Source organism: Podarcis cretensis, assembly GCF_951804945.1.
Source record: "Podarcis cretensis genome assembly, chromosome: 13".
NCBI lineage: Eukaryota > Metazoa > Chordata > Lepidosauria > Squamata > Lacertidae > Podarcis > Podarcis cretensis.
This window is the reverse complement of record NC_137182.1, coordinates 4,970,366-4,992,384: the sequence shown is the minus strand read 5'-3', so window position 1 is coordinate 4,992,384 and position 22,019 is coordinate 4,970,366. Positions and strand designations below refer to the sequence as shown.

The 22,019-nt window shown below is 43.6% G+C and overlaps 1 protein-coding gene across 10 annotated transcripts in view; it reads right to left on the bottom strand.

Moving 5' to 3' along the window:
* COBL (cordon-bleu WH2 repeat protein) overlaps positions 1–22,019 on the bottom strand; it is a 106,138-nt gene that overhangs the window by 69,144 nt on the left and 14,975 nt on the right. For 6 of the 10 annotated variants that reach the window (XM_079949266.1, XM_079949268.1, XM_079949267.1 and 3 more), the window contains 4 exons: positions 10,992–11,198; positions 8,573–8,786; positions 5,359–5,587; positions 1,647–1,691 (listed from right to left, as the gene is read on the bottom strand). In XM_079949266.1, coding sequence (XP_079805392.1) covers positions 1,647–1,691; positions 5,359–5,587; positions 8,573–8,786; positions 10,992–11,198 — 695 coding nt within the window. Of the gene's footprint in view, positions 1–1,646; positions 1,692–5,358; positions 5,588–8,572; positions 8,787–10,991; positions 11,199–11,988; positions 12,043–13,395; positions 13,420–16,340; positions 16,452–22,019 lie in introns of those variants that run through there. The other 4 variants (XM_079949273.1, XM_079949274.1, XM_079949270.1 and 1 more) reach the window with 4 other exon arrangements.

Here is a 22,019-nt window from a genome sequence, read left to right as displayed (position 1 = left end):
CAAACCTTTTGGCTCCCAAATGCTGCAACGGTTCTGGTTTGTGAACTATTTGATGGTGTTTCCTGCTTTCTGATGGTGTTTCCTGCTTGGCAGGGGGTTGGACTCGATGGCCCTTGTGGTCTCTTCCAACTCTATGATTCTATGATTCTATGTTTGGAAGCCAAATGTCTGACGGACTTCCACGGCTTCTGATTGGCTGCAGGAGCTTCCTGCAGCCAATCAGAAGCCACGCTTTGGTTTCCAAACGTTTTGGAAGTCAAACTGACTTCCGGAATGGATTCCGTTCAACTTCCAAGGTACAACTGTACTATATGCTGATGTATTAAAATGAATTCAACAGTAAATCAAAGCAGTGCAGAAGAATCAATGTGGCACAAATAAAGACAAATATTTAAAGACACACATTGACATACCCTTCCAAAACTTAGCTTAAAGGCACACAGAAAAGTTAAAAGTCCTTATTATAAACTGCCACCAACCTGGACCACGTAAGCTTAGCAGTTAGCGGCAATACTCATGCCAGGTACTCTTTACAATTAATTATTACAGAATTTTACTAAGACATATGACACAAGGAGCATTAGCCCAAGTGTTTATTAGAAATAAAAAAGAGACCGTTTGAGGACTGAGGAAATCCAAACAGGGACAAGCATTACTTATTTTCTGTGAATCTATTAATGATCTGAAATGTTTGGTTTCCTTCCACACAGGTTTCAGTTTATAGATGTTAATGCTGCCAGCTGACATTCATGCTCATGCAGAATTTCAATGAGTAACATCTCCCTTACAGCCCACTGTTGGTGTTATATGCTGGTCCAGCCAGCTCATATCCGCTGGCACCTTCTGCTTGACTTGCCCAGGGGTGCAATCATTTGGGGAACACATATGAGAGTGTACATGGGCGGGATTCCTTCTAAATGAAGGAACTGGAGGAGAAGGAAGAAAATGCCAATACCATCTGGAAGACTTTGGCCATCTACTTGATCATTGCAGCTTGGCTTGTTTACTCACAAGGCTAGTTACACTGGACAGAAGGTTCTGCACTTTGCTGCTTCAGAGAAACTGACTAACTAATTAAAAACTATTCCAAGCCAGCCCAGCCCAGTGGAACACTTGTGAAATTCATGTTACACGTGAACAACGTATGTACATCCTTTCCAGGCTCATGTTCCTCCCAAGTATCAATTTATTTGATGGGATTTATAATATTTTGTTTAACTGGAGTTGAATGACATAACCTTCCTAGTTCTGGCAAATTATTATTGCTGTGAAAGAACATTTCCTTCATGTTTTCAATATTTTTTATAACCTTGCTGTTACACCTTGCTGTTTAAGGTAGAGAAAGAAATCTGTTTTGCATTACTTGTAGTGCCAATGTTGTGTGAAGATGTGAGTAGTAGCTCTTATTCTAGGTGTGGGGAACCTGAGGCCCTCCAAATGTTTTTGGGTGGCAAATGCCATCATCCCTGACCATTGGCCCTGCTGGCTGGGGCTAATGGATGCTGGGAGTCCAACGGCATCTGCAAGGCCACGGATTCCTCACCCCAGTCTTACACAGTGAACCTCGATGCATTAATCATCCAAGCCATGCAGAAGAAGAAGAAAATAAAAGGGAAACTCTCTCTCCAAGTCTCATTATACAGTACCTCTATTGTTCAGAGAAGGTTCAGACTGAGCTTTTGATGAAAGAACTGGAAAGGACAGGAACAAAAAGGATGAAAAAGGAATAATTAAAAGATGCAGAACATAAAGCCTGATTTGCTTTCATGCATGTCACAGGGCTGAGGCACTTTAACTAAATGCAGGTGCTCATCAACAACCAGGAAACTGCAGTTAAAGATTAAAAGATTCAGAGAATGACCCCATGTCCCATCAGAAGGACTCAATTCATTTTTCTTTTGGCGCTTTCCTTACAACTTCACTGAGGCTGAATTTTCCACCACCTTCCTCTTCTTTTTCATTGGCCTTTCCTGAGAGCCCTTTGATGCCCAAGTCCCAACTGCCAGGTTTTGCCAGGGCAGTTTCTTTCACACGCTAGCTTCTGGAGGAACCACTTCTTCATGCAACAACACAGTGAAAGTATGGAATTCGTGACAAGATGCAGTGATGGCCACCAATTTGCCCAGCATTGAAGGGGGTTAGACAAATCCATGGAAGATAAGCTGATCAATAGCTACTAACCAACCCCAAAGTCAGGAAGTATACCAGTTGCTGCTGATCACAAGCAGGAGAGCGCTATAGGGCTCATGGCCTGCTTGTGGGTTGACCATTGGCATCTAGCTGGCCCCTATGAAAAAAGGATGCTAGACAAGGCAGGCCTTTGGGGTGGACTGACCTAGGAGGGCTCTTCTTACGTTCGTTGTTCCTGCCATCCCCCTTTCTTCTTCCCGTTTCCCTTGTAAAGCCTACTTTCTGCAGTTGTGGGCAAGTTCGCAGACCTATTTCACAGTTAACTGCTTAAATTCAGTCAGAAGACTCTAAAAGATTTGCTTCCAGATGAAAGCAACCGGAGAGAAAACTACTGCAATGTACAGTGGCTAAGAAATTGAACTGTGAACCAGGAAATCCCTACATTGAACTCAAGACACGTGAAACCACTATTGGAGGCTGCAAGTTTAAGTGACAGAATTTGAGGGAGTTGAACTACTTGACCATTTTCCTTCTGACCATTTACCCACTTGAAATGGTACCATCGAATTGTTTTTTTCTCCAGCTGCGGAGGGGAAGAGATGGGTACCTTCATCTTTCCCCTCCAGGGTGAAATGCAGGGAGTGACATTTTGAGAGGGGGAAAATGGCATTTAGGATTAAGATGGGAAACTGCATGGCATGGCCCCTTCCATCTCCAACCTCAACCACTCATCTGCAATATGGGGATAAATATACTGATCTCTTATACCGGTGCTTTTTTCTGGGGAGGACGCAGGGGTATGCATACCCCTAAGCATTTTGTGAATCTTTGAACTTTTGTCCAGTTATGGTATTTATTTTTTCTGATTTGAACTATAAAATGGGGATTTTCTTGAATCAAAATGAGAGTACCTCTAAACATATTTTTTTTAGAAAAAAGCACTGCTTGTACCTATCCATCTTGTAAAAATTACTGAAATAATGTGTGTGCTTTCAACACTCTAAATGCTAAGTATTATTATCACCATATATTAAACAGAATGAACAAACCTGTTTCTAGGAAAGTTGGTTTCAAATCCTAGCTAAAGTCTGGGAGAAGTTTGAGGGCCTTCAGTTTTTAACAACAGCTATAGGAACCTAACTGACAGGACGTTGTTGACAACATGAGACAAAGACTGCAAACCATAAGGCTTATTGTAAAAGCACTTCATAAATAGAATGGAATGGCAAACCGGGGAGGGATTATAGATCAGAAGAAAATATCACAAGAAACTGTCATTTTTTTCCAGTCTGCAGTTGTTATTTTTTCATTATTATGTCTCTCCCCACTGCCACATCTGAAGTGAATGGTGTATGATCACACAACAATAAGGTAATTAATTACATTATTAAATTTGAACACAATGAACCAAATAACATTTTTGTGGAATATGAACTGCAGCAGAATGGAAATGGTGCTGCATGTGATGGATAGAGGACAGAATGAGGAAAAATGCCTTTTTACATTTGTGGTAATGCTCCAAACCAGACAAAGATCTGGTGTCACTTACATGAAAGGCTGTTGCTTCCTTTCCTCCACTTTCCCTTTCCTGCCTCCTGTACCTAAAAGGGTAGATTTTATTTTTAAAACAGCTGTTTTGTGCAAGAGTAGTTCTTCGCTAAAGAGCTGTTTTAAATATAAACGTATCATGAACGTTCCTTCAGCAACTATCAGTGGAAAACAACGGGTGCCTCCTTTTCTTTGGGGCATGGAAACCAAACAAAAGTAGGACATATGGCAATAGACAGCACCCAGCAAGACGTCACCACATGTGTAAAAACAACAACACACACAATGTGCTTCACAGTTGGGTAACCTTATTTTACATTGGATATTTCACCCCTTATTGGACTGCCCAACGAGAGGGAAAATCCAAATTTAGTGGAGAGGAGGCTTGGATGAGGAGAGACAAACAGCTTCAAATCCACATTAAACTCTAGTTCAGATGCACCCCGTGCATTAAGAGATTCCCATTGTCATTCACATGCATGTTGTTTAGGCAATATGGTATGATATAGCATCCTATATTCCATAGTTAGTTCCAGCTTCACCACAACCTCAGAGTTTAATGTCTGCCAGGGATAATGTGAAGAATCAAAGTCCTTGATTTGCCTGTTAACATGGAGTCTATGCAATGGAAGCTACCATTCCATGTTCCAAACACCCATCTGGCAAGCAATATCATTCATGTAGAATGACGGAGCTGGAAGAGATATTGGAGATCGTCTAGTCCAACTCCCTGCCACAGGTAAAGCATTTCAAAATACATTTCCTTTCAGCCAATTAAGTGAGACAATGGGCAGGCCAAAGACTAACTCTGTATTGGTGCCAGCACAATATTGAACATGGAGGCAATGTGCCATTGTGCACTACAGATGTGGAGCTGCCTTGCGCCAGGGCCAAGCTCTAAACAAAAATTACCAGTGGCACTCACTGTATGAAGGAGGCACTGCTAAGAGCAACTACTAGTGGACCAAGAGTTCCATACCATCAAATCTGAAGGTCCCTGACAGTTCTACAATGGGCTTAGATACCATTTTGGGAAGACTGCAAAAGACAGTAAAGTAAAGGGACCCCTGACCATTAGGTCCAGTCGTGACCGACTCTGGGCTTGCGGCGCTCATCTCGCTTTATTGGCTGAGGGAGCCGGCGTACAGCTTCCGAGTCATGTGGCCAGCATGACTAAGCCGCTTCTGGCGAACCAGAGCAGCACACGGAAACGCCGTTTACCTTCCCGCCGGAGCGGTATCTATTTATCTACTTGCACTGGCATGCTTTCGAACTGCTAGGTGGGCAGGAGCTGGGACGGAGCAACGGGAGCTCACCCCATCGCAGGGATTCGAACCGCCGACCTTCTGATCGGCAAGTCCCAGGCTCTGTGATTTAACCCACAGCGCCACCCGTGTCCCGCATACTACTACTACTAATAATAATAATAATGCCACAGCCCAAAATGGATGAGACACCACTTCTTCTCTCTCTCTTTCTGCCACCTCTTTTTCTTTCCCTTGCTCTCTTTCTTTCTGCACATTCCCCACCGCTGCTCTACATATCTTACAAGTGGTACTCTTTAAAAAACCCTATGCCTTTACAACCCCCAGCCTCACACCCACCAAAAACCCCAACTAGTGCCATCTGCAAATATCAGTACAGTTTTCTCAGTGTACATTAATAAATGTATTGACTTACCTCTTTTCCTATCCCATGCATAGAGCTCCTTTATACCCAGTTCATTCAGTGACTTTGTAAGTTCCAGTTCCTCCCCAGTGAAGGTATCTCTCAGGAGGACAAGGCATTCCTGACTGACCTCACATTTCTCACAAATCACTGGGATGATACTTTGGAGAGGCACCTCGGGACTCACTCGGACCACTGCCTTTTGTGTCTTGAGATAGTTTACCACCAGCCTCACTGTTTTCTAAGGAAGCAAAATAGAAAAGGAAAAGACTCTGTGAGCCACAGCTCCTCAGAAGGTGGTGCTTTTGCACTGCAGTTGCAAAATAGATTATTCATACTGGCAAGAGGGTTAAAGAAAGATCAAGGAGTGTCATATTCATTGCACAGGAATGGCATTACAGAGGCAGAACAGGATTCCTTAGCGCTTTCTCCGTGTAGGTATGCTTCAACACATTTTAATCGCTTATGAAACACCTGTATATGCAATGCTGAACAACAAAATTATTGTGAAGCAGATAGCAGTTATTCAAATATTAGATTGAGAGAGAGTATATGAGCAATAATAGCCCTTGGACTCTAAGCAACTTGTCCTACAAGGCAGTCGCAAGGCCTGTAGATGAGAACTGTCCAGTTGTTTCTATTATGGAATAAAAGAATTAAAGGGTTGGAAGGGACCTAGGAGGTTGAGTCAACCCCTTCAATGCAGGATCTGAAATGTTAGGATGCAGCTACCGTATTGTATTCCTTCAGTCTTTGCTTAAATACCTCCAGCATAGAGGGGTCCACCATTTTCATGGCAGTTGACTACTGTCAAACAGTAAGTTCCTCCTAATGTTTAGCTGAAACGAGCTCCCTTGCAATTTCCACCAATTGGTCCCAAAGCAACAGGGGACAAGTCTGCTGGTTATTCTGATTTGATTATTTTTGTACCTTAATACCAGGCTTTACATTATCTCTACTGAATTTCACATGCTGGCTTTGGCCAGCAGTTCCAGCCTGTAAAGATCATTCTGAATCTTGATTCTATCTTCTGTGCTGTCAACGATTGCTCCCAGCATTGTGTCATCTGCAGTTTCAGTTCCTGCACTAACCATACTTCCTCTAGAATGATACTTAACTCTTAATCTCCACCAGGTGGCAGAATTTTTCATTATGTTGCAATTTTGTCCATTTTACCTGCCTCCTTCCAAAATTCAGAAGTTATAATAAGGTTATAGAGATTAAATAGGAGTTTTTCCTCATCAGGACTCCTACAGTTTTTCTGTTAGAAAGACCTAAAAGCCAATGTTGTTGGCATCTGTCTGTCCGTCTGTCTGTCTGTCTGTCTGTCTGTCTCTCTCTCTCTCTATCTTTCTCTCTCTAGTGAGTATGCCTCTAGGGGTGGAGTCAAGCTGCCCAGATGACACATTGGCCTTGCTGATGTGATCCAAAGGAAAGCAGAGCAGTATGTTTGGCACCAGCTTGGCTGCAGGAGTTGCTGGAAGGAGGCATACAAGACACCACCCAACCACCTCCAATCCAGATATGTGTAGGGTTTACTCCTTAGCCTTTCTTCTCCTGAAGTTGTCCTGCGAGGCGGCAGAGGTTTAGGATCAGAGCTTCCCTTCTCCTAGAAGGGCTACCTTCCCAGGTGAATGAGCCCCATCTGCCCCTCATTTCCATCTACAGCTTTTGCAGAAACAGCCTTCTGGACTGTTGGACCCACTATTGGTCTTGTCTGCTCAATTCTCCAAGCCTGTCTTTGCATGCAGGGGAAGTCCCTAACTCACTGGGGTTTGAGATCCATCAGCTATCCTCACTTGGTTTAGCTGGCCAGTCAAAGCTGTTTCCCAGGGTGTGGCCACTGTCACATGCTGACAGCTTCTAGGAGCCACAGGTGAGAGCTGAATGCAGGGTGGGGACCAAGGTGGACTAACTACCCCAGGAGCATGATGTGCCCCCACCAGAATTACTACCCCTCCCCTAACACCCTAAGACCCCTTACAATACAAACAACAAAAGACTGTCCTGTTGTCAAACCAAGGCCTAACACAGCCTTGAACAACTCATCCTCCAACGAGAACCCAGACTTCTAGGAAACCAGGAGACCAGAAAGAGTCCCCCCTCCCCGTCCATAAGATCCAGGGAGAGCTCTCACCAGGCCCACATCCAGGGAATGCCCAGGAGGAACCTCAGGATGGATCTCTGCCTTGTCTGTGGCAAAGAAGTCCCTGTCTAAGCTGTACGGGGAGGCTAAACCACCTGTTAGTCCTTGAGAGAATCAGCATCAGAAACTGCAAGCTCAGACAGCTGGCCAGTAAAGGAGCATAGACTTGAGACCACAATGTCACCATGCTAGTCAACAGTACAGTGGTACCTCGGGTTAAGTACTTAATTCGTTCCGGAGGTCCGTACTTAACCTGAAACTGTTCTTAACCCAAAGCACCACCTTAGCTAATGGGGCCTCCTGCTGCTGCCACGCTGCTGGAGCACGATTTTTGTTCTCATCCTGAAGCAAAGTTCTTAACCTGAAGCACTATTTCTGGGTTAGTGGAGTCTGTAACCTGAAGCGTATGTAACCTGAAGCGTACAGATACCACTGTAAAGGGTTCCTTAAGCATCTGGATTTGGACAGGGTCTGGAAGGCTACTCTTTATAAAACTTCAGTTGAAGTCTGCTAGTAGCTGGAACAACACATGCCTCTTAACTACTTACTCATGCAACCAGACTCTCCTGCAGTTGTCCTGTCCTCTGACTGAGTGGTGTACACACTCCTCCCCCTCTTAATTTTATCCTCACAATATTTCTGTGTGGTAGGCTTGGTTGAGAGACAGTGACAGGCCCAAAGTCAGCCAGTGACTGAGTGAGAATTTGAAGCCTGGTCTCCCAGGTCCCAGTCCAGCACCCTAACCACTACTCCACCTTGGCTCTGGATAGAAACCACATGGCCTTACAGACGTTGCTGGACTCCAACAACACCTGGAAGGCCACAGGTTCCTCAACCTTAAGTACAAAATGACAATTCAACTCACAAAAGGCCATAGTCAACTCAAAATAAACCTGCAGTAACTACTTATTGCCATATACCCAGTCTCTACACTGGCTGTCAGTTAAGATTACCATTACATCGCAATAGTAAGCTCCATGCCAAGTTCAATACTGAACACATTGCGGGGGGGGGGGGGAGAGACTGTCATCAACATTTCTTGACATCTGGCAAAACAGTTATGCAGCAGAAAGTTCCAACCTCAGGAATTTTGGGCGGAGGAGGCCGCTTCGCCTTTCCTTCAGGAACCTTCTCCTTCAGAAGTATCTTCCATACATCCAGTGCCCCTATCAAAGTGTTTGGCTTATAACTCAAAGTCTGTTGGGTCCCTGAAGACTGCAGCTCCAGGGTGTGATAGGCTGGATTTAAGTGGTACCGGCTGCACAAGTCAACCAAGAGGTCCATCACAGCTTTACTGAAAGGGAAAACAGAAAAGGCTACTTTAGAACCAGATTTAATAGAACACAGAAGGGTTTTCACGCAGGTAGAGAGAGCAGATTGAAACCATATCCAGATAGTACACATAAAGGTAAAGGTAAAGGTACCCCTGCCCGTATGGGCCAGTCTTGACAGACTCTGGGGTTGTGCGCCCATCTCACTTAAGAGGCCAGGGGCCAGCGCTGTCCGGAGACACTACCGGGTCACGTGGCCAGCGTGACATCGCTGCTCTGGCGAGCCAGAGCCGCACACGGAAACGCCATTTACCTTCCCGCTGGTAAGCAGTCCCTATTTATCTACTTGCACCCGGAGGTGCTTTCGAGCTGCTAGGTTGGCAGGCGCTGGGACCGAGCAGCGGGAGCGCACCCCGCCGCAGGGATTCGAACCACCGACCTTTCGATCGGCAAGCCCTAGGCGCTGAGGCTTTAACCCACAGCGCCACCTGCGTCCCGATAGTACACATACACATATATAAAAATCAACCTGGACTATTTCAAAATAGTCATGTTGTTCAAAACATCCATTGGGAAAATTTGTGCCTCTTTGTGCCTCTATTTGCTGACATGGGCATAGTCAGTGTTGAGCTCAAGGCAAGAAGCCCTGCACCTTTTCCTCATGGCCCGTTCGTCTTCACACCAGAACCACATCCACAGACCAGCTGCTGAGTGGGTTGTAGGGATGGAGAGACAAGCTTGACTGCTCTCATCCATCAGCTGTGTGACGGCTCTTGATCATTAGCTATGAACAGGGATGGGCAAATCTACCAATTTCAGTTTCTCATCTTTCCAATCTTAAATTCAGTTATCCACATTTCCATATCACATGGTTTATTTTATTTTTAAAAAATATCCTCATGAAAATTCATCAACATTTAATACAAAATTCTCATAATTATATGTATTTTTGAACGCAATTCTGCCTATATATTTTTTACAAAGCAGTTTTCTGTAACACAATGCATTTTTGTATGTTATTGTCACTAATACATGGATTTTTAACGTACACTTTATCCCAGTACATGCATGTTTGTACACATTACTCGGCTGCAGAACTTCACTGCAAAATTCAGAGAACTGCAAACTTTTAAGGATGCACTGAAGGATTGTATTGTGTCGGAAAGTATGATAATTAGGGAGGTTTGCCTTTAAATGAATCAAATTTCTGTCCCATCCCTAGAATGGAGGAGACCCCACCAAGCCTCAAGCCCTTCAGCCACTAAAGGAGGAGTCTGAGAGAAAACCCACACAATGGGAGATTTTGCTTTAAAACACCAACTGAATCACAACTCAGCCACAAACCAAATCCAAAAGAGGAAGAAAGCCAATGCGAAGTACAGAGCCTCATGAAGCCTTGCCAAAATGTGGACAGTGTAGAGAGCAGAGGCCCAAAATTTCCCCACCCACAAAGCCTCCACACCACCACTGGTGGTCATCTGGGTGGTGGAGATGCCTTCACATGCCCTCCACAGTGGCAAACCCACCTTACCTAGGGGTTGGGGGAGTGAAGAGCACAAATGGGAAAGTCCTCCATGTGACCTCTGGGCAATGGCTAAGAGGCAATGGAGGCCTCTACATAACCTCCTTAATTCTTGGACACGTACTGGATTGCTCCACACCAATCATATAAAATGCTGGATAAGAATTTGTTGTTCTCCCAACCTTTACTAGATTTCATCCAGTCTTAGTCTATCTGCTTTTCCTCAAGATGTTTGTGTGTGTGGAAACATCCTTTCCTAGTCTTTTAAATTTTCCTATGTGGCTCTCTTCAGAGGCAAAATGGTGTCCTATACTATGCACTGCACATAATTAAAATTAATCAATACAGTAGAGAAAAAAATTGATTACTGTGGTACCTTGGGATGCGAACGGGATCCGTTCCGGAGCCCCATTCGCATCCTGAATGGAATGCGTGATGTCATTTTGAGCGTCTGCGCATGCGCAAGCGGCAAAACCCGAAAGCGCTCAACCTGAAGCACATTCAACCTGAGGTATGACGGTATATGCATATAAATTAGCCTCTTTGCAAGCTGGATGAAATACATGTGCACTAGAAACACTACTAGGTTATAAGGAGCAGGGGCAGAGAGGAAACATCTGAAAATGATTGCATTGTCTACATCTCTCCTCCTAAAAATAACATCAGTGGGTAGATACAAACTGTTTCAAATGCCTGAAAGCCTTACCTGCCATGCACAGTAGTTTTCTGTTCTTCTCCATCTGGAAAAACTACTATAAAGTCCACCGTCCTGTTAATCAGATTTTCCTTCATGTTTATCACACCCTGATCAGGCAGCGCTCCCAGGTCTGTAGGTAATTTGTGTTCATTATTAACTGTATAGGTGGCAGGAGTTTGGTTTGGTGGAGGTGGAGCACGAGCCTTCATTCTTCGTCTGAAAAAGAAAACAGTAGGAAGTTGGTTTGTTACATGCACATGCTCCAAAAGAGCAGTTGATACCATCTGCCCAGGTGATAAACACCTGCTTCCTTTGGACAGTACAGTGGTGCCCCGCAAGACGAATGCCTCCAAGATGAAAAACCCGCAAGACGAAAGGGTTTTCCGTTTTGGAGGCGCTTCGCAAAACGAATTTCCCTATGGGCTTGCTTCGCAAGACGAAATGTCTTGCGAGTTTTTCCGACTTTTTTCCCCTTCCCCCCCTTTTTCTAAGCCGCTAAGCCGCTTATCCGCTAAGCTGATAAGCCGCTAAAAGCCGCTAAAAGCCACTAAACCGCTAATAGAGCTAATCCGTCAATGGGCTTGCTTCGCAAGACGAAAAAACCGCTAGACGAAGAGAACCGCGGAACGGATTCTTTTCGTCTTGCGAGGCACCACTGTAACAGGATATATTACTTAAGATTTTAGTGCTTCATAGCACACTTCCAGGACAGAGTAGTTAGTACCCTGTATGCCAAGGCAATCAGCCATCCAGGCCGTCACCAGACCTGGATCTGCCGTAAGCGGCCAGAGGCAGACACCCAGGGTCCCTTGGCAACCCACTCAGGGGGGAAAAAAACACTTTACCACAATAACCACAATAGAAATTACTACATTTTAAGCAACCCAAGTACTCAAAGCGCCCAGAGTGAGGGTGAGACAATTTCAGTAGGGAAACTGGAGGGGGCCAGTTTCATCAAGCCTTAGGTACACCTCTGCAAGAGGCCTAATAAGTCTTTGGATCATACCTTTCTAGCTTCATGCCTTCTACGAGTCTTTTATAAAATGCTGAAAGCACAGAGCTGAGGACAGAGCCCTATGACTCAAGTCCTCCCTCTGGGCTGACACAGAACCATTAACAAACATTCCCTGGGTGTGGTTGTTCAACCAGCTGTAGTATCAACCTTACAAGTAGTATCGTCGAGCCCACATTCCAAAAATGCAATATAGTAAAAACTCAGCCAGATGCAGCAGATAAAGCAGAGACCTCAGAGTTTGTCCTAGGCCTTGCTGAAGTCCAGATATACCATGTTTGTGGCATTCCCATGATCTACCAAACAAATAACTCTCATCAAAAAAAGGAGGTAAGGTTGCCTGGGATGACTTCTCCTTCATAAACCTTGTAACCAAAGCTTTCTTTTCTGGATGATCATGAGGTACTTAACGATCTGCTCGAGAAATGTGGCCGCTGTTGACATCAAGCAGTGATTTGTAATCCACCAGAGCCATTCCCCACCCTTTGATGACAGGGGACAACATCTGCACATCTCCAGGCTTCTGGCACCTTCTCTGATCTCAAATATTCTCAAAAACTTCAAAAATATTCAGAATTCGCAAATATTACAAACAGCATCTCTGAAGTAAAACCTTCAAGCTCATTCAACTCCCTTGGGCTTAATTCATCTGACCCTAGACATGTGAATTTACTGAAAGTAGCTTGGTGTTTACTAACCATCTTCTTACCTATCCAGGCTGCAAATCCCTCCTCACATTGTTGGCTCTTGTTGTTTTAAATATAATTTTATTTTTCACTATTCATCCAAGAACAATACAAAACATCAAATAATACACAGTACTGTATAGTTCAGATTTAGTCTGCATCCATAATTTTCCCTTGTTAACTCAACAGGTGCTTCTACACGGTGCCAAGCATTGATAATGGCAGTAGACACCGCAAACTATTATTCAGGCAGGGAATATAACATAGTGCCAGCTTTCCACAAATTCACTCTCCAGTCCTTTAGCCTCTCCTATTTGTTCTGCAAGTTTTTCTGTTACAGCTGCACTTATATTACAGAAATACATACCCTTCAATATCCCTTCTAACTCTGCAGTGATCCTTTATTTCTTCCCAGAGCCTACTCCATTTCATAGATCCTCCATTTGCCCTCTCTGCAAATAGTCCTCTAATTATATCCTCAATCTGCCTTTTTGCCCGTAGCCCAATTCACAGACATGGAAAAACTCAAGAGAAGTACACTTTTTATCTTTAATTCCATCTGCAAACTAGCCTGCCTGAAATCCACACTGCTCTCATTAATTTGCAACACCTCCTGAAGTGTTTACCTAAGAAACAGACTGACCCCATAATCCCTAAACAAAACTATATAAAAGATTTGCATAGCAAGTCACTTGCTACTGTACTATTATCTTACCTCTCAGAATAAGCTGCTTGGCAGAAAATGCAAGAATTGTTCCTCAAAACAAAAATAGCATGAATACAGTCCCTAAGATTTATGAACACCGAGATCCTGGAATGTAAAAAGAGCCATACCCTTTGGACCAATAACGATCTTAGTTATTTATTAATAAAGATCACTAACAATGTAACCTTGGCATACCAAAGCCCAACTAACAGACGGCACCCTGTCAAATGCTTTTCACAAGGCATGCTCATAGCCTTCATTTCCTCACATCAACTCTGTAAAGTGACATATATACAGTTTTGGTGAAAAGTGCAAGCCTAGGGTTTTCACCTTCAGCTTGTAAGCTGTATAAGACACAACAGAAACCTTCCAGTGAGGTACTAAAGTACCTGGGTAAAGGTTCTCAACGTAACCTTAGAGAAAGTCTCTGGAAAGCAGCGCTACACTATGCGCAAGCTTGTTTGTCTGAACAGCATGAACACTCAAGAAATGCATGCATTCAGTAGTTTGATAAACTGCTTATACAGTACAGGGTTCCACTAGCATGAAAATATACAAAAGGAGTTTCCACAGGTGTGGCAGGTGAGAGTTCTGCTCCCATGCACTTCTGGTGTTAAAATTAAACCACATTATGTCTGCATGTTTGCCATGTTCATCTATAGTTTGGCCCCCAAACAGTATTTGGCTTAAAATCAGTCTGGGATGTGAATGGCAAGTTCCACTAGATACACCCATTTCAGCTCCTTTCCCTTACTACCAAAATTGAGATGGCAGAATTAATGCAAAAAGAGCTCAGAGATGTTAGTTCTGGGCTTCCTATCTGAAAACGTCTACTGCCACATGGCAGAACTAGTTCTGGAATTTTGAAAAGAAGAGTTCTGCTGCTTTCAGAGGTGCATAAAACCATATTATTAAGCAGAACAGTCACATGCATTAAGGGGTGCAAGTAAAATACTCATATGGGAATCCAATGACACCTTTAAAAAAAGATGTCATCACTTTTCTATCATCACCAGCTATCAAAATCTGTACAATGAATGATAATCTCACCTGAAAAATCTTATCTGAATTGTACTAAAGTGGAGCTGGGTAGAGAGTATATTCCACTTAACATGATTTTGTAAACTGCTTTTGTTATCAAGCCTTGTCCTGCAATGTCCCTTCTGTTCCCTGCCTAGTAAGCTTGGGCAACTGCTCAACGGTGCTCTGTGCCACACACACTGCCAACTTAGGCAGGACTGATCAGAGTCTCCCCTTTTGCATTTTCACTCTCAGCCCCCCCCCCCATATATTTTGAGCGGATTATTGTTAATGCCCAGTTCCTGCCACCCTCCCAACATGTTCCTTTTTCCTCACACGCTCTTAGCAGTCTTTGTGCGGGTGCGGAGATCATATAAATCTCAGTACATTTCAAACTGCTAATGAACCAAACATGCATCGCCAGTGAGGTAATGAAGTGTCCTGCTTTCACACAATAACCGTGTTGTTGCTGGAACATTATAATGAATAGATGCCTCGGCTGCTATTATTAGGAAATTCCACAGTTTGAATTCTAATGGGATTGGGGTTTCTTGTATTAAACGTCTGAGTGCCAGCTTTCATTTCAGGCTATACTACCCTCAAACTCTTAAAAAGATGTTTGCTGGAAGAAAAACACTGTCATGCCTAGCCCTGAGCTAGCACCAGGCATGGAGGACAGACTGGGCACCACACAGGTTGAGGGTCTTGAGGAGCAGGCAAGGGCCCCTAAGCACAACACTGATGGTCCCCTGAAGGGGCCCTTCGCATGGATACGTAGCGAGGAACCCCTGGAGCTCCCATTGCTGGAAACAACATAGGTCCCTAGCTTCAAGGTCCTGATTCTACCCACTCTCCTTTGCTGTTTTGTACCTTGCCACAAGCACACACATAAAACATACATGCATACATGCATGTGTGTGTGATCTTGATCTTGGACTGTTTCCTAATTTGTTTCTGGATTACATTTGAAACTAGATTACATTTGATTTACATTTGGAATTAGATTGATTGGAACTGTGCTTGATCGTGGTTTGTTTGGACTGTGTTCCACTGGTTATCTCTGTCGTCACTGGTGAGTAGTTCGGCTTATATCGCCTGTAACTGGGATCCCTGCCTCTGAGGGCATCTCCTGGAGTGTTACAAACATTCCCAGAGAGAATAAGCATTATACATGCACACATTCACACTTACATACACTGTATTTGTAACGTCAGTGTACAAATATCTGATATTTCCTTATTAAACTAATGAAACAGAAACTGCCATGGAATGCACACAGTCACAACAGTTGTTATCCATTATTTTGCTAATGCTTGTACTGAACAATTTCTGAACAACTGTGCTCATACAATTTCTGAAGGAATGAATAAACGTTTTGCAGTGCTGAAAGCTAACATGTTAGCCTTCTGCACCTGCAGACACTGGGGCTACCCGAGTGAATAGCAGCAGGATCTTACTCCAGTTTGTCTCTTTTATTATCATCCCCATCCTGCAACTAATACACTGCTCATTTTGTTACTCTGTGTGCCCCCTTCTCTGGCACAAAGCAGCCCCAGTTTGTGCTTCCCTGACTGTACCCAAGTGATTTGTTTAAACTCAACCTATCAACCTATTCCTATTGCACTATAGGAACCAAATTACCTCCTGAGAAATGGTTCATAAAGCAAGTGTTCTTATAGAGATGTGAACATTTCCATGATTTCTTATGAGGAAAATTCCAATGCACTCCTGACCCAGAAAGATTCACCCTGAAATTATTTATATTAAAAAAAAAAACTGAACATAATTATGATGAATAAAATCACAAACACCATTACCATTACGCCATATGCCTGTATCTATTCAACAAACAAGTCAAACAAACAATGAAAAACAAACGCTTCACCTGACATCATGGTGATGTCAAGTGATGGACGGGGGGCAGCCCCACACACCTCTCAAAGTGACCCCTGGGAGACCATAGGATCTTGGCTGCCAGCTGGACTCAGTTTCTAATCCCACTCCAACCATTCTTTGAAGCAATCCAAAATGTGTGAAAAGTGGATGGAGCGATTTTTGTTATTCCCTATTAGGCTCACACAGATGAGGCATCTGATGTCGAAACTTTCGCTCCATCGTTGGAGTGAGATCTGATAGATCCTATGGCCCAGAAATGCTCTAACGGAGACTCAAAGGACTGCAGCTCAGTTGTTTATTAAGCTAGGAGAAATATGTGGGTTGGGCTTAAATTCTGCACATCCTTTTCCTTTTATATTTAGTCTGTATAGCTAAATATACGAACACTAACATAATTAAATCCTCCACAGCCCTTGTGACTTCAGGGATGACATATATATTTAGTAATTATACCTATTTATACATAACTGAATATTAATCTTGAAGATCAGTTCAAGATATCATTTATATTGGGCTCTTCCAGAAAAAGTTTCTTTGGGGGAGGGTGATCACTATATTTCAGGGGTGGCTTGAGGAGTTCCAGCCCGCCTGGTTCTTTTAAAGGAGCTTGACTCCCCTGTAGCCCTCCAGAGGTTTTTGAAGTCGAACTCTCATCTGCTTTAGCCAGCATGGCCAATATTCATGCAAAACTTAGAGGTTAACCACCCTTGCTTTAAAGTTATTATCATCTTGGAATAGCAGCATTTAATCTTTTACTTGTTTTAGGAAAACAAAAAATATTTCTATATATAAACTTTAAATTTTCCAATCTTCTTCCATCAACTCCTCTCCCTGGTTTCGGATTCTGCCAGTCCTTTCCGTCAATTCCATATAGTCCATCAACCTGGAGACCTTATGTCCGAGGCTCTTAACTCTTTTCCAGGTCCCTTCTGCAGATCTTCTTCATATTCTTTAATGCTAGAGAGCAAATCTCGAGAGAACTCCATCCTAACAATACTTTTATTCCTTCTGGACAGTTCAGCCAAATTTCCATAGTTGAAGCTAGGGTCTATACAGTGTTTCAGGACGTATTTCAAGATTCCTCCAAATCCAAAGGCCCCCAAAACTTCAATCTCCTCCAAATCCAAGTCCATGTCCCAAAAGTCAATTAATCCCTGGATAGAGGGATCTTTCCAACTTTCCTTCTTCAGTCCAAGCCGAGATCCAATCATCAAAATCTGGCTTTTTCTAGATTCAATCATAAAAGGCCTCAATTTATAGTCCTCAATTTGCTTCTGTAAAACTAAGGATCCCGCTTGTGTTATTTTAGATTCAAAAACAACGACTTTCTCCTTTTCCTCCACCATTTGTTCTGCCAAGTTAGGTTCCTGTGCCAAGTCCTGAATTATTTCTGTGTTGGTACTCGCTTTTTGTCTCATATTAGTCACTTTCTGTTCCAAATTATCAGTTTTAAAAGTCATGTCATCCATCTTTTTATGAATCTCTTCCAGCAAATAGTTTGTCTTACATAATGCAGTCAAAATAACTTCTCCTATCAACATTTTGAATAGTCCAAGGTCAATCTCTGGTTCTCAGAATCCTTATCTTGCAGCTGGAGACCTCCCCGTTACACTCCTATAACAATTTCAAAGGCTCCCTCTAGAGGGAAACAGTCTCCACTTGTATCAGTTCTTTCAAGCACAACTCAAGCAATAAACATAGTTTCGATTTTCAGTTACTTTTCCCTCCATCTTAAATGCAGAAGAGGACAATGGAAACAGTATCTTGCTCTTATTTTAGCTAGCTGTCAAATCCGTTCTGTCAATAAACTTTCCCCAAGCGTCATCTGGCAGCCGTTCCCAGGTTCGGAGCTGTGGTAATCTGATTTTCCCCTCACTCCTGCAGGCTTACTAAGTTCAAAATTCAAAATTTCCCCCCTCTTCACCTGCTTCCAAGGGGTTTTTTGTATTTTTAACCAATGGAGATTTAATCCTTTATCAAAAACTTTCAAAGACTTTAGCTTGTAACGTCTTTGCTTCAGTCTATTTACAAAAGCGGAAGGCGGACTTCCTGTTTATGACCTTCCCGCTTTCAGCGCCAAATTAAGGTACTTAAAGATCCAATTTTCCGTTCTACTCACGGGTAGTTGTTTAAAATCCAATTGTCCACAGGAGAAAGTTAGCGCTCTCCAGCAACGGCAATGCGGCTTCACTCCGTGAAAGAAGCAGTTGATTCAAAGCACCGTGCCACTCACCCCACATCGCTCCAGATCCCCAAAACAGGGTTTCCCCGCGAGTAGGGGAGGCGCAAAAGGTGCCAGCCAAATCCCAGGTTCACAGGCTTCTTTCCGCCTGTGATTTCAGTGGGCCTTCGCCTTCGCCGTGGCAGTCAGACCCTATTTTCCACGGAGTAAGTTCCTCCCGATCGGAGGAGCTCAGCCATTGCCGTAGGCGCCAACCCGGAAGTCTCCTGCTCCCTCCTTCTTCCCACCCAGGGCAGTCTGGCCCTCTGCCTGCCCCTCAGAGCCAGCGTGTCACGTGGGGCTGGGCCTTGGTGCCGGCAGCCTCTCCTCCTCTTCCTCCTCCTCACCCTAGAAATCTAATGGGGAATCAAGATCTGTTGAGAGTCCTAATGCTGTGAGCCCTTCCATCTTATTCTCATGTTGTAGATTTGTGTAAGTGAGACCATATATGTTGTAGATTTGTGTAAGTGAGACCATATATCCTAAACACAGTTACAGATAGGTAGCCGTGTTGGTCTGCCATAGTCAAAACAAAAAAAATTCCTTCCAGTAGCACCTTAAAGACCAACTAAGTTAGTTCTTGGTATGAGCTTTCGTGTGCATGCACACGAAAGCTCATACCAAGAACTAACTTAGTTGGTCTTTAAGGTGCTACTGGAAGGAATTTTTTTTGTTTTGCATATATCCTAAAGACACTACAGTCTTCTGTGACCTTAATTCCAAGGAACTCAAACCCTGGGTATGCGCCTGGAACCGCTCAAATCTCTTGCTGCTCAGAGCAATAATATTTTGTTTTAATTAAGGGGAAGGACAGTCTAGAAGTTATTAAATCAGGGGCTTTCTGAGATGCAGGAATCTTGATTTATTTGTTTTAACAGCAAATTAGACTTGCAATTCATTAGTCCTTGAAATGACCTCTTCCGAGTGTGTGCTTCTATTTTGACTGTCAAGACTGAACACTGTAAAACAAATATACAAACATTTGTCCCCCATTGAGTTATCCAATGCATGCTGCTACGCCCATGTCCTGAAGGACTGATCCAAAATAACTGTGGCATTAATATTACACAACTGTAATTTTAGATACTGCTAGAGAAGCAAGAAGAGCTTTCAGGAGTATGACTGAAAAGGAATGCTGCAGTTTTATAGCATCTCTATACCTCAGGAATTATCTAGATACAGCATAGATATTTAAAATGCTTGTGGGAGCCACAACTACCGGGGGAGTGGGTAGCCAGGTATTTTGACCTGGGTGAAGCCACTGAGGCTCTCAACCTCTCTCTCTCTCTCTCTCTCTCTCTCTCTCTCTCTCTGTGTGTGTGTGTGTGTGTTTTTGCAAATGTGCCTGGGGGGGTGCCAAACTGGGCTTTTGACCTGGGTGAAATAAAGACTAATTTTGCTCCTGCTTGTTGATTATTGCAGCAAAAAATGTAACCTAAAATGCCTCCTACACAAGGAACAACTCACTAACTGAAAACTGTTTAGTTTTTGCATTTGAACATTCATTTGCATCTCATTGTCTGTAAATCATCCACCCAATAGTTGCATAGTAAAAATATTATTTAGAAATGAACTCAGATAGGTTGGCTGTGGCTTTCTCCCACTAAACAATTCAGAGCCCACCCACAACCAACATGAAAGTTCCAGGAACTTTGTTGGCCTTCACATTTTATACTTAAGTTCTAGCTGCTGCCTAGCATTCTGAAATTAAGTGAATAAACCTCCCAGACCAGGGGAAGCTTGCCCCAATGGATTTCTGAACCTCAGGCTGCTAAGAACATTGACAAGCCTACAGTGAGGGGGGGGAGTATTTGATCCAGTGGCGTAGCGTGGGGGGTGCAGGGGGGGCCGGCCGCACCGGGCGCAACATCTGGGGGTTAGGGTTAGGGGGCGCAACATCTGGGGGTTAGGGTTAGGGGGCGCAAATCCACGGGTTAGGGGGCGCAAATTACTTGCCCTGCCCCGGGTGCTGACAACCCACGCTACGCCACTGATTTGATCCCCTGCTAAATTTGCCAGCTTGGCGAACCAGAGCAGCGCACAGAAACGCCGTTACTCATTATAATGCACATCAATCTCTGACTTTTGTCTTCTGGGTTTCTGGGGGTTTTCCTGTTGTTATTCTGTCTCTCACAACTACAATAAACCTACCATTAAAATTATGGACTGGTCATTTCTTCGTCAGGGGGCAAACGGGCAAATTTAGCAGGGGATCAAATACTTTTCCCCCTCACTGTACCTGAAGCATGTTTATAGATCAGTAAGACTCACTAAGCTCACTAAGAGACAACCTCAAGTATATATAAAATAGTAGTCTTCATGGTGTATTACAGGGCAAAGTAATCAGTGAGAAAAATAGGTCAGTTTTTAACTGGAGGCACAGGACATTGTTGTATTACAACAGTTACTAAGGGTGGAAGGGCACACAGGTAACCCAACTTCGAGCTGCTAAATTATAAGTTATGAGCATTGGATTAGATGACTCTCTCCAACCGTGCAGGAGCGCCGGCCACCTCCTATGGACAGGGAGCGGACCTGAGTGAAGACTGCAGCCCTCAGGTCTGCTCCTGAAGCCCCCCCCCCCAGGCTGCCACAGAATGGGCAAATTTCAAAATTGGGTCAGGCAGGAACCCAAGATGTTTCACGGTGGCCGAAGAGGAAGCTAACAGCTGCAAGCATGATGGCACTGCTCCAGAGAGTAGCAGAGCCACAGCGACGGATCTCAACCGCCACCCACCCTGGACCAGGTAAACAGCCATTATGGGGAATTTACAACTCATGGCTGTAATACTTATGTAACTGTTGTAATTATGTTATTTGTATGTAGATGGTACAATATGTTTAAGGCTTAAAGAACTATGAAGTCAATTAGATCCCATACACATTTTTTGTAGGTACAGTGGTACCTCAGGTTAAGTACTTAATTCGTTCCGGAGGTCCATACTTAACCTGAAACTGTTCTTAACCTGAAGCACCACTTTAGCTAATGGGGCCTTCCTGCTGCTGCTGCGCCGCCGGAGTACGATTTCTGTTCCCATCCTGAAGCAAAGTGCTTAACCTGAAGCACTATTTCTGGGTTAACAGAGTCTGTAACCTGAAGCGTATGTAACCCGAGGTACCACTGTATTCTGCACTTTACAGAATCTTGGATTGTTATAATTGTTTGCTTGGCGGGAACCAAACTATGAGCATTGGTTTGCACAAAATGCTAAGCTAGTACTCTGGTTGTGGCCTCCCAACATAGCTAAGAGAGAGGATCAGTGTGCCTGAGGGTGCTTGCTAGTTCCAGGTAAACTGTCATTTGTTTAGCTTACAATTATGTACAAACTAGGCCTTCTATTGAAATATAATCAGAAGTTGTATTTTCCTTGAAAGAAAGAAGGTTTTTTATATGTGGCTTTTAGTGATAAATGGGTGTGTGTGTCCTTTTTCACTGATCCAAGCTTTGGATGGGATTACTTAAAAGAAGTTGCCATGCATTATCCTCAAAATCAGG